The 19,459-nt window shown below is 34.8% G+C and overlaps 1 protein-coding gene across 2 annotated transcripts in view; it reads right to left on the bottom strand.

Annotated features, from left to right (window-relative positions):
• Positions 1-19,459, bottom strand: part of LOC111147629 (myosin VI) — a 151,943-nt gene that overhangs the window by 75,884 nt on the left and 56,600 nt on the right. For both annotated transcript variants that reach the window (XM_022503813.1, XM_022503814.1), the window contains exons 2-7: positions 19,144-19,285; positions 14,254-14,323; positions 9,822-9,895; positions 6,795-6,924; positions 4,875-4,980; positions 2,060-2,115 (exon numbers count right to left, since the gene is read on the bottom strand). In XM_022503813.1, the coding sequence (XP_022359521.1) occupies positions 2,060-2,115; positions 4,875-4,980; positions 6,795-6,924; positions 9,822-9,895; positions 14,254-14,323; positions 19,144-19,260 (553 nt within the window). In that variant the 5' untranslated portion in view covers positions 19,261-19,285. The remainder of the gene's footprint in view (positions 1-2,059; positions 2,116-4,874; positions 4,981-6,794; positions 6,925-9,821; positions 9,896-14,253; positions 14,324-19,143; positions 19,286-19,459) is intronic.

The raw sequence follows: 19,459 nt of genomic DNA, 5'->3' as shown, positions 1-19,459 counted from the left end.
AAATATTACTCTCCAGTTGTTTCATTTGCCAAAAAAAGTAAGAAAATATTAAAACTGAAACAAAAGTTTGCATATATACCTAACCTTTCTGATGGGTTAACAAAGTCAACTGACTTGTGAAAAGCCACATGACTAGCTTCCAGCCAAAAGGGAACTCAATTACAGGTCTCCCCAACTCCTTTACTGGTGATTACTAGTTTTTGCTGAAGTATCTAATATATTAAGTAAAATATCCAAAATTAGGATAACAGCCTATCAGAAGATTACCGTAATGCTACTGATGTACTCATTCTAAAACCAACAACCAATCTTCAATTAAAAATGGCATCAAATGATTTCTATGTTCTGCTAGTTAACATCTACTACCCTCCACTGAAACGTTTGGAATAATACTTTCCAACTTTTCTCAACTATAGCACACTATGTATACATACACCACATTCTCACAGAAGGAACCAGGTTTATATCCAATTTGCAAGTAAGTTTGTACCTCAAGGAAACAAATCAGAATACTAATTAGTACTTTATTGAATTAGTCCATAATTTGTTTATTTATTTATTCAATTTTAAAAGGTTATTCCCTCATTAAAGTGAGGTACTTTATAGTGAATAAAGCATTACTTATGAGATCTTCACACCTGGGTGTGTTGTAATACCACAATGAGAACTGTAAGTAAAACTATAAATTTATATCAAGAAACATGAAAAACTTCACTGATGCAAACTTTATAAAAATGTTTATTAGAGTGTTTATGTTCATCTACATGTATATTTCACATAAGTGTGAAAAAATATACACAACATTTGCTAGCTGTGATTTATCAAAATGCATGAACACAGAAGGACCTTAATAAATTTTTGTTCAACTGAAATTTTTCTTTAAAATAGTAACAGTGTTAAAATATGCTCTTAGTATAGCACATAGTTAAGGTGCCTGAATTTATTATATCCCATTTCCACAGCTGATGAGCTATATGCTCTTTAACAAGCCGCTTAAAGTTTTTTTTACCTCAGTTTTTAATCTGTACTGTAGGGATAAAATTGTACCTACCTCATTCTACGGGGATTTAAATTAGGAAAAGATATTCAGCAAACCACACAATGCATAACACATCTTACACATGTTAATTTCATCATCATTATGAGAAGAGAGTTATCTCATTTGGTACCTCAGGAACTAGATCCCTCCTCTCCCGCCTGGTGAGAAGTCAGAGACAATTTTGACAGTCATAGCCCCACTTCAGCTCTCATGCTTACAATCCATGGGTAGGTTTTACCTTCTCCCTTTTCCGTCTCTGGCTTGTCTACAGGCCAACCACATATGCAGCCACTGCCCTAGCCCACCCAGAACTTTCTCTCACTTTCTGTGTTACAGATTTACAGCTTTATCTTGAGAGAAATATGAAGCTGTTAAAAGACTAAAAGCAAAAGAGATCATCCCAACTTCCAAACAGAGAACAAATTACAGGGAAACAAGAATGTAAGTGTGGGGAGCAGAAAGGAATCTATGATGCAGGAGGAGTGTGGTGTGGATTCAACCTGGTGGTTGACTAGACCAGCAGTCTCCAAACGGGGTGTAAGAAAACGTTCTAAGGGGTATGCAAGTACTGAACTTCAGGAAATCAATTTACAGACTCCTGCCTTCCAACTGTACTAAGTCATTAAAATTTCCCCTCAAAAAAACATTTTAATTCTAAATAACCCTCTTCCTCTCTCCTTTGCAAAAAACAAGGTCAACAAAACAAACAAGAGGCCAGAAAGCTTCCTGTATTTATTTCATTCACCTGAGAGATACTTATGGGTCATATTTCATGTATCAGACACTATTCTAGGAGACTGGAATAAATAAAAATCCCTGCCTTCTTAGCACTTACATGGGGTGAGAGGGAAAACAACAGACATTAAATAAAGCAAAAGATATCTCAGCAAAGATCTGTAGAAGATGGAAGAGTCTTTTGGATCTCTGGGAGAGCATTCCAGATCACTTAGAGGATTCTCACAAGTTTATTTCAGTATATATCTAACAATAAAAAATAAAAATTTTAAAGATTAACAATACCTTCAACAATTCTATCATCAATATCTTGACCTGTTCCATAGGATTCAGTCAAATATCTGTTTAAAATATAGGATAAAAAAATTTACATGACAACAACACTGTACACATTATAATTGTAACTTTATTTTTTTAAGATATTATTGATTTGAGAGAAAGCACACCCAAGGGGGGGAGGGGCAGAAATAGAAAGGGAAACAGACTCCCCACTGAGCAGGGAGCCCGATATGGGACTCAATCCCAGGACCCCAGGATCATGACCTGAGCTGAAGGCAGACCCTTAACCGACTGACTCAGTCACCCAGGCGACCCATAGTTGAAATTTTAGTATTATTTAATACATGTAAAATTTAAACCAGGATCATCTCTGTAACTAGTCATTTAAAATTTACAAATTTATATTTAAATGCAACTATTCTGCTATCCCTTTCTTTTTTTAAGATTTGAGAGAGAGAGAGAGGGAGAGAAAACAAAGCGGGGCGTAAGGGCAGAAGGAGAGAGAGAATCCTCAAGCAGACTCCCCACTGAGCACAGAGCCTGACACCACTGGGGGCAGAGAGAATCTTAAGAAGGCTCCGTGCTCAGTGTGGAGCCTAACCTCGGGCTCGATCTCACAACCCTGAGATCAGGACTTGAGCCAAAATCAAGAGTTGGACACTTAACCAAATGAGCCACCCAGATGCCTGTTACAGCATTTTAAACACTTGAAATGCAATTTGGATTACCTTGAACATCAAAATCAGCATTATTTTTAAACTGTTTTTGGAAATATTCTGAATTTAACCAACTATTTGGTTTTAAAGATGCCACACATTTTACACAAGAATATTCATTGTCTATATAAGATTCCAAAGTCTTCTGTGATAGCATATTAATTCAATTTATATGGTTAGAGAAAACAAGGTAATTTGCCACGGAACAACAAGGAAATTACCACTCTTCATGTTGTTTTAGCCAAAGATTAAATGTAATTGAACAACTATTTTCCCGGAACATTTCAGAACAAAAAGTAATCTTTAACTTAGAACATAAGTTTGTATTATAAGTTTACAGTTTCTAAATTATTTGTTCATTTTCAAAGCTGTATATAAACTATAGACTCACCATATGACTCTTACATACAGAAGAGAAGTAAGAAATTGAACCATTTAGAATTCCCAGAGTATTAGGAAGCACTCATTTAATCAGAATTGCATATACATAATGCACAATAACAAACTTCTAAATTAATTTTATATAAATAACTGAATAGCATACATCTGCATAAAAAAATAGAAAATGTCAAGAAGGGACCCACCAGCAATTGGCTAAGACTGTGTTAGTGGGAATAATACTGGTGAGAATTCAGAATGCACTGGTCCTACCAGTAGCTTCAACACTAGATTTAACTTTCCTAAGTTAACTGAAGTATGTAAACTGAAGGAACTAAACTAATGAGTGCTAGGGTTCCTTCCGTATTTATAATGCAATGATTATAAACAAAGTGTGGAATTTAATTTGATGGCCACAAAGGGGATACACTGAGACAGGGTTATGATAGAATTAGAATAGATAGAATTAGAAGGCCAACTCTCATAAGCTTAAGGTAAAAAATGGTTTCAACCACACTCACAGCAGGAATACTGAGAACAGAATGTAAAGGTTGACTAGCATGGGTCTCCTCTAGGATCCTCATAAGAAGAATATGTCAGAACTAGTTTTCAACAATCTATAGCTTAGCTTCCACATAAGGTGTCTGTTTTTAAAAGGGATAGAACCTACCATTTCAAACTATGTCATAAAGTATGCACTGGGCACCCTGCTGGCTCAGTCGATAGAGCATACAACTCTTGATCTCAGGGTTGTGGGTCTGAACTTCATGTTGGGTATAGATATTACTTACAATAAAATCTTTAGGGCACCTGGGTGGATCAGTCAGTTAAGATCTGACTCTTGATTTTCGCCCAGGTCGTTATCTCAGGGTTGTGAGATCCGGATTCTATCTCTCCCTCTCCCTTTGCCCCCTCCCCACTCTCCCTCTCTAAAAAAATATAATAAATAATAAATTCAAAATAAAATCTTTAAAGAAATACAATAAAATAAAGTATGCAAAAGTATGCAAAGTCAACCTGTTCAATAAAAGAGATATTTGTATCTCTTTATTCATATCATGTTCACAGCAGTACTATTCCCAATAGCCAAGATTTAGAAGTAACTGAAGTGCCTGCTGATGAATGACTAGGTAAACAAAATGAATATTATGCAGCATTAAAAAGGAAATCAAGGGGCACCTAAGTGGCTCAGTCAGTTAAGCCTCTGCCTTCAGCTTAGGTCATGGTCTCAGGGTCCTGGGATCGAATTCCGTATCGGGCTCCCTGCTCAGCAGAGAGTCTGCTTCTCCCTCCCTCTCTTGCGATTGCTCTGTCTCAAATTAAAAAATAAAATTAAAAAAAAAAGAAATCGTGACACATGATACAACATTGATAAAACTTGAGGACATTATGCCAAGTGGGATAAGCCAGTCACAGAAAGACAAATACTGTATGATTCACTTATATGAGATACCAGAGTACTCAAAATCAGAAGCGGAAAGCTGAAAGGTAGTTGGCATGGGCTGAGATGGGGGAAATGGAGTTGTTTAACAGGCAGAGAGTTTCAGTTTTAGATAAAAAAAGTTCTGGAGATTGGCTGAAAAACAATGTGAATATACTTCATACTACTGAACTATACACTGAGAAATGTTTAAACAGCTAAGTGTTATGCTACAGATTTTTTCCACAAATTAAAAAAAATAAATAAACCTATTCAAAATATTCCAGGTTAGCTAAAAACGCCTCACCTTAGAACAAATTTTGTATTTTCTGTTTTGCCAGCTCCTGATTCTCCAGATACGATGATAGACTGACTCATCTTAAGCACCTTCATATCTCGAAAAGCCTTATCAGCTAGAGTCAAAATAACACGTTAATGATGAGAGGTGTACTAAATACAAATTTCCTAAATGATACAAAGTTGTTTTATTATCAAAGAACACTTACTCTTAAATGATAAATGTGTTTATAAATAGTAACACTTTAAAATAAAATCATTCAAAAGTGTTCAGAACATCTCTAAAAGTTTTTACTTTAAATGTCCTATCTTATTACGCTGACAGCTAAGTAATATGAAATCCAAATAAACAACTCTTATGTTTGTACTAGAATGTCTTCATATTATGAGCTGTGGCTCAGTTCTTCCTAATTCCGGAGAAGATTTAAAAAAAAAAAAAAAGAAAGAAAGAATGCTCAATATACATATAATATATATAATATAATAATACAATACAATAATAATAATGATGATAATAATAATAATACAATATACACTGAAGTCCCAGGGAGATGAAGGCCGAAGGAAAAGCAAGAAGTAACAGCTACCAATTAAGAAATCTGGCAACCAAAAATTCATAACTGTAAAATCTGTGTGGTAGTAGTAGTATTACAAAGACAAGTTGAGCACAATTTGATTCTGTTAAATGGTCTTATATTAAAACAGTTTCAATTCAAAATTAGGTCCTAACCAATTTAGCTCTATAGGCAACTATTTCTTCATTTCACACATGTGCTACCCATACAAATGAAGCTTTACAAATGGTTTTTACTGTATTGGGCCAAATGGAAACTACACGCAAGAGTATATTCATCCTTCTGACCAGGGGTTAGGATAAGGGGAAAATTTATCAACAATCTGTTCCACCCACCTTTCATGATACTATTCTAGACACTTTTTTTAAGCAGTTAACAACTAAAAATAAGTCAGTCTATTTACATTTTAAACATATAATTTCTCTCCAGTGATGAGCTTGGTCATATTCAGGTTCTAAGGATTTTGAACCATTTTCTAGCTAATACAAAACATACTAATGCCTGTGAGAGCATCTCAGAACCAAAAGTCAATCCGCTATTGCACTGGATTTGGCTGACATATTCACTCTATCTAGTACACAAGTCAGCCAAATTGGGAAGTGAAACCTGGTTTGGTCAAAACATAGGCATGAAAAGAAGGCCCAAAGAGAAACAGACTACACTAAGAACTACTAACAAAACATGTTATCATTTAACTGCTGGTTATGTCTGGATCCAAAGGGTTAACTAACATCTCTGTACTTGCAGTCTCCAGCTATGGTAGGGGTGTGTGTGTGTCAAAAAAACCCATCTCTGTGTTCCTCAGAGCTAAAGATGAGAGAAAAGCTGAGGCAAAAACTGCTGTCTTCCCACGTGGATTCCTTAGAGATAAGAAGCATATATCATTTCTAATTCTTAACACTTATAGAGCCCTGATGCAAGATAAGGTAGGGAAGAAGTCTGCTCTTATGGCTCATATCTAAGCCTTAGCAACACCCTCACAAGTGATGACCTGGATAACGATGGAAGGCCTGGGCCTCAAAGCTATGAAGGAGGACACTACTAAGATGGAGCTGATCGTGTCAAGGAGTCAAAAGAACCATTAGGTCAGCTTTTATTACATCCTACTTTCAAATGGGTGGACATATTTAGGAAGACAAAGAGACATTTAACAAATATAATGATGTACAACTACCCCATGAGTTAGCTGCAAAAGTAGTCTTCTCCATCCTGTGTAAGATACATGCTCCTAAATAATGGCGATACATTCAAAATAGATAAAGGCCAACAAAATATGTATTCAACTCACAGCTTTTATTAATCCAAAAGAAAAACATTAAATTTGTACAATATAAGGAAAAAATTAAATTACTTACCAATTGCAAAGACATGAGGTGGCATTGTCCCAAGAGATTTTCCTTGATATGACTTTATTGTTTCTGAAGAATATATTTTAGGTATGTCAAAGTATGGGTTCACTGCAATCAGAATGTTGGCGACATATGTCTAAACAGAAAAGCATGAACATAAAATTTTCCAATTACTATTTTAATCTAAAACTAAACAAGGCTCATGGGAGAAAGAAAATACAGCAAATAAGACACCTTTAATTCTTTATATAAATTAGGACTTCCAAATTTGCATTTCAAGCCCTAAACATATACTCTACAGGACCCATATTTCTCCAATTCTTAATAAATACTTTCAACTTCTCACCCTGATATGCACCTCAAACTCAGCAGATCTAAAATCAAGATTACCTCTCTTGACTATCCTTTGCCTCAAAGAACACACTCTCCTCCCATATGCTCCTTCCTGCCCCCTGGTTCACAGCATCACCACCAAGCCACCACAGACATTGAGAAAGAGGCTGAGTCTGAGCCTCTATTTCAATCAGCCTTCTTTGTTGACTCTACTTAAGAACTCTACTCTCCTACTTCTATTCCTACAGCTTGAGTCTTGGTCATTTATATTCCTCACCTGGACTACTTTATTTACCCTGTTACTAAAGAGCTTAAAGAGTTCACAGGATCCTCTAGGCCAGTCTCCATCACTGAAAGCCAAGGATTAATTTAGTGCTCTGGTGACCACTTGGTCCCACATTTTTGCAAAACAACGTATGTGAACCATTGCCTACAATATTGACAGGCTAAATGTTTAATGAGCAACTTCAGTTTGCTTTTAAATTTGGAATTTAACTGTGGCTCTAAAAGACCAGAAAAATGCACCAATAGGATTTATAAAATTCCTTGTGGGTAGAAAAAGAGTTGTGGTTTAGCAATTAGTTGTTGTTTATCAGCCAAACTAGGGCAGGCAGGACCATATTTTTCTCTTTTCTGTTCCTAGTCGTAGAAAGGAAATGATGCGGAAACCAAGAACTCTCAGACTACTAATCTAAAATTCAATGAATGCTCTCAAATATGTTTACTGTAGTGGAGTAAAAAAAATCTTAAATTCCAGGTAATAATCTTTCTATGGGAAACAAAGGAAACTAACAGAGATTTTAGTAACAAATGAAAATGTTAAATTTGAGTTAACTATTGTTCTACTTAAGTCTAAGGAAGAAAAGTGTTAATTCTGGTTGGTGAGAAATAGAAAAAAATCAAATCTTAACTCTTATTCCAAACTGCTTCCATTTCTTCCATATGTTATAGTAATAATAACTATAGTTATGCACTGCTGATTTTTAATAGTTTTGTAACTAAAAGACATATTTGGCTAGGAAAAAACATACCAATCATGGCCTCAGGTAACTTTGAAAATACTGGTTTTCCAAACAGAAGCTGATGCCAGACAGTCACAATCTAACAGAGGTCATTTGCCCAACTGCATACATATTTTAGGAAAATAAAGATAAAAAAATCTAGGAATAACCCTAAAATACTCCAGAGTGATAACAGACATTATACATGAAAAACAAAAACTAAAGCAGGTAATTTTTTTTTATCAATCATGCAATTTAGGAAAAGACTTGTAGGTCAACTAAATGTGAAAAAAGACAACTAATATTCTTGAAAGTGTAACTAATATGCGTATAAATCTCCAGTTATTAATGGTCAGAGTCAGTAATGTGCAATACACTGCAACAAAGGAAATTTAGTAAAATAAAATAAATATGAGTGCTCTACCACCAAGTAATATAAGGCATGTACAGAAAAAAAAGTGACCTTTTCTATTTGAAAGGTGATGTTTCCTGGTTAGCTCCAAATCAACTTTTAATGACTTATTACCACAGTTCAATTGTTTTAACAAGTTTAAAAAAAATGTGTATTATTTTGGTAACTAAAACAGCATTTAGCATACAGCAGCTTCTCAATATTAGTCTGCTGATTGAGTGAATTTTGCTTCTAAATATATTTCCTATCAAAAATAGCCACATATCAACCCAAATATATCCTGTTCAGTTGATTTTGAAAAAAAATCAAAAAAGAAAGTGAAGACTAATATTGTATACAATTGAAAGACGGCAAGTAAACTCTCCTGAAAAAGACAAGACTAGTTCTATTTCCCAGCTGTCACTATGTGGACAGATGGCAAAGACTAAAGGTAATTTAGTCAGAATTAAGTCAGTATAATTAGGCAAATTGATAGTGATATAAAAGATTAAGACTGCCATTTGATCTGGGAAGAGTCAAAGAAGCCATGTGTTTTCGTCTTTCAAAAATAATGGAGTCCCATCTTTACAACAGGAGAACTACATTTATCTCCAGCTAACAAAGGAATCTACAACTAGGTCATATTAGAATAAAACCTCATACATGCCCAATGAATAATTATAATTAAAACATACTAGTTAAGTGTCCATCTGAACAATGTGGTATAAACCTTAACTAATATTAAAAACACTTTCTTTCATTTTTTAATGTTCTGGTTTTATAAGGTAAGTTATATAAGGTTTAATGAAATATTGCAACTATTAGGCTCTATGATCAGTGTTTTAGTGTTTTTGAGATTTCCTCAGGTACTGCTTTCTATTTTAATTTACATTTCTTTGTCACTAAAGTTTTTATTTCAATATACATTCTTTATCTTTTTAAGTTACCTTAACTTTTTGCAGAATAATATGGAAAGTGAATTAACTAAATGTATTTATAGATATATGCCAAAAATAAGAAATCAAAATCCCAAATAATTAGTGTTTTTTGAAACAACCAAATTGGACTTGTTAAGTTGGAAAGATATTAGATGATGTTCTGAATTCATTATTTCATTCCACAAATATTCATTAAGTGTTCAGAGCAGTAAACTAGAAAAAAAATCCTTATCCTTATGGAGTTCACACTCAATTCAACAGGCTCAGATAAAATTTTCCTGTTAGAAAATTTGAAGCTTGACAAAAACCACACAGCAGCATTTAAAACAATTATCCCCACAAAACCCCAAATCATCTGTAAAATACTTACATAAATTCTGTCTTTACTGTATCGAACTTTGATATTATGAAGAAGAGTGGCTTCATTTAAATACATCAGTGAACCTGAAACATAAAATTTGTAAAACACTAAATATTTGAAGAAGAAAAGTAAAATAAAACAATACTACCTTAATCTGAATCACTCTGATCCAAGCTAAAATCCACCTGGCTAGGTTAGATTTAATTCCATCTTTTTAAAACGCTGGGACATGTAAAACCCCAGAGGCCAATTTAAAATATATCCAGTTTACTTATGTGTTACAGTGGTATTTTTAAACAACGAATTTCCAAAAAGGTGAGTACATCTAATGATTACAGGTGAGTACGTACTAATGAAAGTTGGCTAAGAAGTTGAATACAAGTCAAGTGGAAATTAAGTACTACTTGAGTGCTGATTTTAATACTTTCAATACAACAAAGTGATTATACCAATCAAATCAGATGCTCAGAATTTTACAGTTTAGAATGAGAAGGGACCATGAGATCATTCAGTCAGTGCCTTACATCTGATATGAAATAAGAGTCCCAGAAAAATTATATGTGTTAACCCAGCACATGCAGCTAATTAAACAATATAATCAGGGTAGAAATCTTGTTTTTCTGAGGGGCGCCTGGGTGGCTCAGTGGGTTAAAGCCGCTGCCTTCGGCTCAGGTCATGATCCCAGGATCCTGGGATCGAGCCCCGCGTTGGGCTCTCTGCTCAGCAGGGAGCCTGCTTCCCTTCCTCTCTCTCTCTGCCTGCCTCTCTGCCTACTTGTGATCTCTGTCTGTCAAATAAATAAATAAAATCTTTAAAAAAAAAAAAAAAAAGAAATCTTGTTTTTCTGAAATCTGCTCTACTAATACATCAGAGTGCAATTCTCTCTCTCTCTCTCTCTATATATATATATGCAGTATTATATATATATATATATATATATAAAATTGTTAACGTACATTGTATCATACATTATCATAGTATAATATACTCTGACTTATTCTATTCTCCCAGTCTAATATAGACTCTCCTAGCCCTCCACTCCCTTGGGTTTCATTTCTCCATTTCTACCACATGCTACAGTAGACAAAACCACTCTTTTTCCCCAACCACTTTGTTTCTATTATTAGCACTCTCTCTCTTCTCTAATTCATCCAGACTACTCAGCACATAAATCTAACTAAACTAGAACACTAATTAAATCTCTCTCCTCTTCGGGGAGCCTGGGTGGCTCAGTGGGTTAAACCTCTGCCTTCGGCCTGGGTCATGACCTCAGGGTCAAGGGATCGAGCCCCGCATTGGGTTCTCTGCTTGGAGGGAAGCCTGCTTCCCCCTCTCTCTGTCTGCCTCTCTGCCTACTTGTGATCTCTCTCTCTCTCATTGTCAAATAAATAAAATCTTAAAAAAAAAAAATCTTTCTCCTCTTCAAAAAACATCAGTGAGTCTCCATCAACTACCAAAATCCATATTCAAGTCTGATAATCAAGGCCCTTATTAAACCTGCATTCAACTCACCTTTTCATATAATTTTTATATAATTGTCCATAACTCCCTTTACTAACTAACTTGCAGGCAGACTAAACTACTTATCAAACCCAAATATATTCATGCATTGGACTCTACCTCTATATCTCTGTATGTCAAAAATCTACCCATACTTTAAGGTCTGTTCAAAAATTATCTCACAAAGGATAATTCCCCTACCACCACCACCACTAGAACTACTTTCTTCTTTGTACTTTGTTTATGGTGCTTACCACAGACCAGTCCTGTCAAACAAGAGTTTCCTATGATATCTACCTCAAAAAAGACTGTTTATGCCTCTACTGTCATATAATGCAGCCAGTTCACTTTCCAAGCACACATGTCACTGTTTTCTCGTCTTTCTTTCTTTTTTCTTTCTTTTAAGAGAGAGAGAGAAAGACAAAAGGGACAGGAGGGGCGGAGGGAGAGGAAGAGAGAGAATCCAAGCAGGCTCAATGCCCAGTGTGGAACCCAACATGGGGTTAGATCTCATAACCCCAAAATCATGGCCTAAGCTGAAATCAGGAATCAGATGCTTAACCAACTGAGCTACCAGGTGCCCATCTCACTATTTTCTACTGCCATTTGTGGCAGAACACAAGAAGTTACTGAGTGAAGACTCCTAACAGTTGAAAGGCATCTTTCCCTTGAATTGAGAAAGATCTGGAGAAGGTAGGCAGCAGAAGTATATCTAGTCTGGCTTCTGGGCACCAACCTTTCTATATCCCTATACTACTTCCACCTTCATACCCCAAGAGCCTGATCTACATGTCACTTTTTCTTATCCAAAACACAATGCTAAACCACTCCCCCTTCTCTCATATTCCTCTGAACTACCATTCTGAAATACCATTTACCTTTCCAAGTCTTAATGAAATAAAATAGCTTGAGTAGTACAATTTAAGAGGAAGACCCTTGTGTCCACTGGCAGATATTTCACTACATAGGGGTTTATTTAGTTTCGTTAACAGATATTCCTGATAAAGCTGTGGGTGTGTATGGAAGGAAGTAAAGAAATAAGAGTAAGCTGTCATTCGCATGTCAGTATGGGTTTAAATTATTAGGTTTTTCAGGGGAACATATTGTGGGATTTGGAATTCTAACTTAAAGGAAGCACAGAGAACATAATACAATCATGTTTTAAAATATTAATTTAAGAAATGGTTTAAAAGTAATTCAAAACCATTTATTATGTTTAGCTACATGTGGATATGTAAACAAAAAAGTATTATTTTAATATACGAAAAGGATTAATTTGTAGTTCTGAATGTTCCAGCAAGTTTTAACAGAAAATAATCATTTCTCTGATTTTAAATACTGTAGAATCTCATTCTTTTGTTTCTTTCTTTCTCTTTTTTTTTGTTTTGGTTCTGATTACTCTTCAAAAAAATATTATCCCATAGGGGCGCCTGGGTGGCTCAGTGGGTTAAAGCCTCTGCCTTCGGCTCAGGTCATGATCCCAGGGTCCTGGGATCGAGCCCCGCATCGGGCTCTCTGCTCGTGGGGAGCCTGCTTCCTCCTCTCTCTCTGCCTGTCTCTCTGCCTACTTGTGATCTCTGTCAAATGAATAAATAAAAAAATCTTTTAAAAAAAAAATATTATCCCATAAGACAAATTCTCCAGCAATTTTGGAAAGGAACTCCACATGTTTCTTTTACTCAATCTCCTACACCTAATAACAACAGCTACCACTTGAGAGACTGTTAGAGGTCAGGTACTGCACCAAACATTTTAAAAATATCATCTCTAAACATGCAATATACACATTATTACTCCCAATTTACAGGTGAAAAGCTCAAAGAGGAGAGATAAATTGACACAGGCACACAGTTTCCTAACAGCAGTCAGAATCAAAATTCAGGTTCTCCCTGAGTCCCTGGCTCTCCCATTATTCTACTACTCCATGCTGTCCCATTCACATATGGGGACCTTACACACTTACTCAAATGTGAACTCCAGAGAAAAATCAACAAGGACAAAATACATTCTTTTCTCTTACCTTTTTTCTTCTTTTTTTAAGATTTTAGTTACTCTCTACGCCCATTGTGGGGCTTGAACTCACAACCCCAATATCAAGAAATGCACGCTTTAATCACTAAACCATCTGGGAGACCCTTTCTTCTTTAAATGGAGAGTTTTTGATGTCAGACCCAATTAATGATACCCCTGATTCTCAAACAATGCCAAAGAGGGGTGCATGGGTGGCTCAGCAGGTTAACTGTCCAACTCTTGATTTCAGCTCAGGTCACTATCAGGGGCATGAGACTGACCCCATTTAGAGCCCCGTCTTGGGCTCCATGCTAAGTAGGGAGTCTGCTTCTCTCCTTCTCTCTTTCCTTCTGTTCCTTCCCCAGCTTGCACACTCTCTCCCTAAAACAAATAAATCTTTAAAGAAAAATACTGCCAAATAAAAAATAAAACTGCTTAACCTTGAAAATGTAACAATAAACACAGCCTGTTCACAAGGCTAAGATAAAATACAAGGTTCTAAAATCCTTTTCATTTAGTACTTACTATACATTTTTTTAATGTTTGTTTCCTTTAAACAGTGACATTAAATGGGCCCTCTTGACTCAACTTCCAAATTCTGATTCTAGATGAGCTTCAAAATAACTCTTTCAAAACTGTTAACAAGAGATTTTTGGTTCAGACTTCATAGTAAATTATTACCATTTCCCACATTTACACAACTGAAATAACACTTTAAAAGGACATTCAAGACTCTTTCACCAAAGTACAAATGTGAGACAATAATGAATTCAGGACTTTTGAGCTCCTCCATTCACATGAACCTTCACATCAAAAGGCTACATTTCTTCTGAACCAGTATAGTATACCTAGTAATAAAACCACTAATTTACTTTTTGGAAGGATAACTTCCTTTACTGCACTGAGAACTATTTCTTGACCTGATACTTACAATTATCTTCCACATCTTTTTTGCTGTCTTCTTCTGCAGGGAACACTTGGTTTATGAGAGCCAAAAATATCTAACAAACAAAACAAGAGCTCATTAAACTAAAAGCTTATAAATAATAAGAAAAATAAAGGAGATTAACTGGTTGCATACCTGTAATAACAGCAACAGTATGCTTTTCATTAAAATGTAATACAAGATCCTTCTATTTAATAAGACACTAACCCAAAAAGAGGATAATAACCTTACTAAAATATTATCCATTTACCATGAACATGAAATCAATAATGGAAATCAATAAAAAAGATCCTATGCTCTAACGCCTACAATGGGGCAAAACAAGAAGCATGTTAATATTAAATTTACATGGTATATACTTTAACATTTTTTCCTTAAATTTAATGTTTGTATATAAAGCAATTTTATTGTTTAAAAATATATATTAAATATGTGAACACTACAAAGTATTATTTAATTAGTGCTATTGTTTGAGTAAAGCATATTAGACCCAAATTCCTATATAGAAATGTATCAGAAATCTAAACAGTATCCAAAACTATTTGGTCCATAAAATAAGTCTGTATTTATTATACCACTTAAATGCTATGGCTCTAGTATTAAGATAGTATCTTGGAAGAGTGAATTAAGGTAGTATCAGCAGCCTGGATTTACTCTGTAAACTATAGCAGTAGTCTTATACTCACGCATGTATGTGCATGTGTAGAACTATAATATTATTTTAAAATAACTGACAATTTTTCCTTAGAGTTTTATTTGATATGGATGGAAAGTTCAACCACAAGAGTAACTGTAATTGTTTGAGAAGTATAAATTTATAGATAACTGTTAAAATGACATAAATAAAATTTAATACTCTTTAGATGTAATTTGAGATCACTTATTCTAAGTCACACCCAAATTAGAAAACTGTTAGGCCTAAAAACTCTGGAAGTTACTTATTCGGAACCCAGCACACATGCTCTTAATGTTATAAATGTGCAAAGGTTTACAAGATAAATCACAAAATCAGAATTGATCCATAATGTACATTAAGTATACTAATGGCAATATAAAGCAATCTATAACTTATAACAATGATTCTATAGGAAAATGTATTCAAAAATAACTGCTCATGTCACAGACATTAGCCTTCTTTCACAGCTGTGGCAAAGGGGTTAAGGACTCGCCAGACCCCAGATTTTGGTACTTTCTTGTTTGGAGACACATCAAATATAAGAGGCTCCTGAAAGTGGGGCAGCAGTGGAAGACAACAAATTCCTAAAATGGAAAGGTTAAGAGCAGGGGTAAGAGGACAGTAATGAATCTTAAAAGATAGTTTCTCTCTCCCCTTCATCCCCCAATCATCACCAGCCCTCATCTTCTCCCCTATACTGCCTACTCAGTGAGAAAGAAAATTTGTTTCATTAAAGCAACTGTTTTCTTTTTAGAGGGAGGATGCATTTTCTCCTATCAAGGGACGATCACATAACAAAGCACACATTGATCACCAGCAGTAAACATCTACCACACATCAAACACAGCATATCAAGCTACAGTGACAAAACGGACAAATAAAAGTCTCTGCACTTGAGAAGATTACAGTCTAGTAGGGAGGAGGAGAGAAATATAAACAAATATCTCTGATAAAATATTACAGGCAGCTAAGAATTTTTAGCACTCCTCCAAAGAACAAATAATCAACAGTAAATTCTACTGCATGGGAGGAGGAAGGAGAGACTGGGTATCTGTGGAAAAATTTCAGAAAGGAGGTGACCTCAGTCTTAAGAGATAAATAAAATTTGCTAAGCAAAAAGCTATGGAGAGTGACAAAAAGAGCACTGTGAGCAAGGACACAAAGCACCCAAAACCACCTGATACATGGTGAGGGCATGATAAATACTGGAGAGGAAAGATGGAAGAAAAGGAAAAACAGACACACAAGTATAAGCATATGGCAAGAGCATGAGGAGGAGACTGTTGACTGATAAAAGATAAGACTAGCAAAGTGGAGAGAAAAAGACAATGTGGACCCATAATATGCCATATATTTAGGGCTTTAGCCTAAAGTCCAGTTTGCTGCAAATAGGGAACATGAAATCAATTTAGAGGTTCAAGACAGCATTTTTAACAGCAAAAAAAGATATTTAAAAACATCAGAATGTATCACGTGATAAGGATGTTTAATTTATGAGTATGCATACACACACAATACACATACTTGTTGACATACATAATCTATTTCTTATAAACATACACACATGCACAATACACACATCAAATGCAATGTAAAATCCATTTCTTACTATTGGCCACAATCAAAAAAATTTTAAAGCCATTACTATCATCAGACATGTTCCCCACCAGAGCTACTAATTCCCTCTTCCATGCTTCTACTATATCAGCAAACAGATCTATTTGACTTGTCCATCAATTTATGCAATTAATTTCTTCATATTTAAAAGATGATGTTCTCTCTACCACGAACTACCTAAGCAAAAGACTGCTACTCTTATGGATCTTCTCAACTATATGGTTATTATGACATGTTATAATTTATTAAGACCCTGATGAGAGAGTAAGAGAAAAAATTAAAATTAGAACCAATCCCTGAGAACTTGTTAACTTCCAAAAAATGTTTATGGAAAGAAGCTTCTTAGTTTATAGAATTAACTACAGATCCACAAAGTTTTCATAACTCCACAATTTAAATTTGAAATATTTTTATTGCTTCTATGTATGTACAGATTAATACCAATAAGGCAAAGTTGAAAACACGCAAATATTTAAAATAGGAAAAAGCATATACTCATAAAGTTTCCTCTATGCTGAACTGAATTATTTTGTCACCTGTGAATAAAACAAAATATATACAACAGAATATACCTAGGAAATAATACTTTTCATTTCATTGCAGCCTTCAATTTACCGTCCTTATAAAATATGCTACACAAAAATGAAAAAAAAAACTTTTTAAGGATAGTGAAAAGCTCACTAAATTTCTATAACCCTAAATATGCTACTTTGACATACTGGTAATTTTGAATTAAATGCTTTTGAGAAGGAGCAAGTGCAAGAAAGCCATTCTCACCCTCCTTTTTATCCCTGAAATCAGGAGATAAAATTCCTATGTGAAAAGTGCCCTGCCTGTACCAGGCAGAAAGAAGATATTCTTATCACCAAAGAAAGGCCAAGACAAATCTATACAAACTCTGTCATACTAACTCTTACCTTCCTAATTCCTTCACCACAATGTACTGCCCCTAACCTAAACCCCTTTGTCTTATCAATTCTTCACAAATTTATTGTTTCTTTATCAAAAAGGTGTAAGAGCTTTCTGCTCTGGTCACTTCTTTGGATCTTCATTCTCTTGTGAAGATATACACATACACATATACACATAAAAATGTAATAAAAATGGTATGCTTTTCTACTGTGAATCTGTCTTATATCAGTTTTATTCTTAGGTCCACCCAAAGACCTTAAAGAGTAGAGGAAATTTTCCCTCCCCTACAACTTCAAATATATGAAAATAATTGAGCTTATTTCTTAACTCTGTCATTCTCTGAACATGTACAGCACTGTAAGTACAAATAAGTACTTGTTAATAAGAGGAAAAACTAGAAACACTTTGTGTTTTCTTTCTTGAGAGTATCTTTAATTGGCCTCCTCTAACACAACACATTATATATTATGCATTTAGGTTCCTGGGTTGTTTACAGTAACAGAATAGTTTTCTCTGTGAAAAAACCTCATGAGAGATCCACCTTGTTTTTCTAAGGTTCCCAGAAGGATGGCAGTCATATGGCATTAGTTAACCATGTATCAGTAGAATATAAATTATTCACGTACAGTCACAGAGTCTAAAGTAAACAGAAATGACATCAACAAATTTAGTCAGAAGATCTGTTTAACAGGAATATTTATTAAACTAAAAATTGTGAAGTTCTCCCACAAAAACAGACCTTATAGTCCCCATGAACACTCAGAGAGACTCCTGATCACATTTTCCCCAAACTCCCATCTCGTAATACTATCTAGTCTAAGGAAAAAAAGAAATAGATGCCATGTATACAAAATTAAAATACGCTTTTATATTTTAAAAACTATCATTATAACAAAAAAACCCCTATCATTATAGTGAAAATATTAATAATAATAGATGGGTTTGCAACACTTAAGTATCCTAAAAAAAAACTTAACTATCTTTATTTAATAGAAATATATTTATTCCAGGGGCGCCTGGGTGGCTCAGTGGGTTAAGCCACTGCCTTCGGCTCAGGTCATGATCTCGGGGTCCTGGGATCGAGCCCCACATCGGGCTCTCTGCTCAGTAGGGAGCCTGCTTCCCCCTCTCTCTCTGCCTGCTGCTCTGCCTATCTGTGATCTCTCTCTCTCTCTCTATCAAATAAATAATTAAAAATCTTAAAAAAAATTTAGAAATATATTTATTCCAACCTCACGTTAATAAATTTAAGTAAATAAAAAGCTTAAAAAAAATCTTCTAGAAGCTAAAGCAAAAAGCAAAATTTGATAAAATTCCATTCACTTCCCACATTTTTGTTTTTTAATATGTTGACTACATTACAGATACATGAGCTTTAGCAATATAGTATAAGGAATAAAAATGTTATTGTTCATATTTTATCATATAGCTATATCTTAAGAAGGAGATAATAAAAGGCTCACTAGATTTCTGTCTGATTTTATGATAGGACATCACTTTTTCCCTGGGATGTATACTTACACAATAAATTAAATAACTCACTAGAAAACTAAGACTCACTTACCAGAAAATTGCTTTCCCTTACACTGTGCTAGGAATATCTATTTCATTAAGAAGGAAGATATCTCTAGAAAAAAATCAAATTTTGAAATCTCAGCTGAGAAACTTACCTTGCCTTTTTGGTTCAAGGGTTCAATTGTTAAGCTGTCAGGGCCAATATCTACAATATTGCCCATCTGAAATCCATCTGTAGGGTGTGGCGCCCAAACGGGCTTTCCATCCTCCATTTTTGAAGGGAGTGTCCACTATCTCCTGTTTGAAAGGAACAAATAAAACAACATGAATAACTCTGGAAATAAAAAATAAATAACATATCTTTCTAGAAAGCTAACATGTAAGTTGCAATTCACAGAAACACATGTCGGCCCCGCCACAAGTAATCCCCACCTCTCTCCATTTTGCCAACCCTGACCCCTTTTATCCACC

Source organism: Enhydra lutris, unplaced genomic scaffold (genome assembly GCF_002288905.1).
Source record: "Enhydra lutris kenyoni isolate GAN:26980312 unplaced genomic scaffold, ASM228890v2 scaffoldscaffold17, whole genome shotgun sequence".
Taxonomy (NCBI): Eukaryota; Metazoa; Chordata; class Mammalia; order Carnivora; family Mustelidae; genus Enhydra; species Enhydra lutris.
This window is presented reverse-complemented; position numbering and strand designations above follow the sequence as displayed.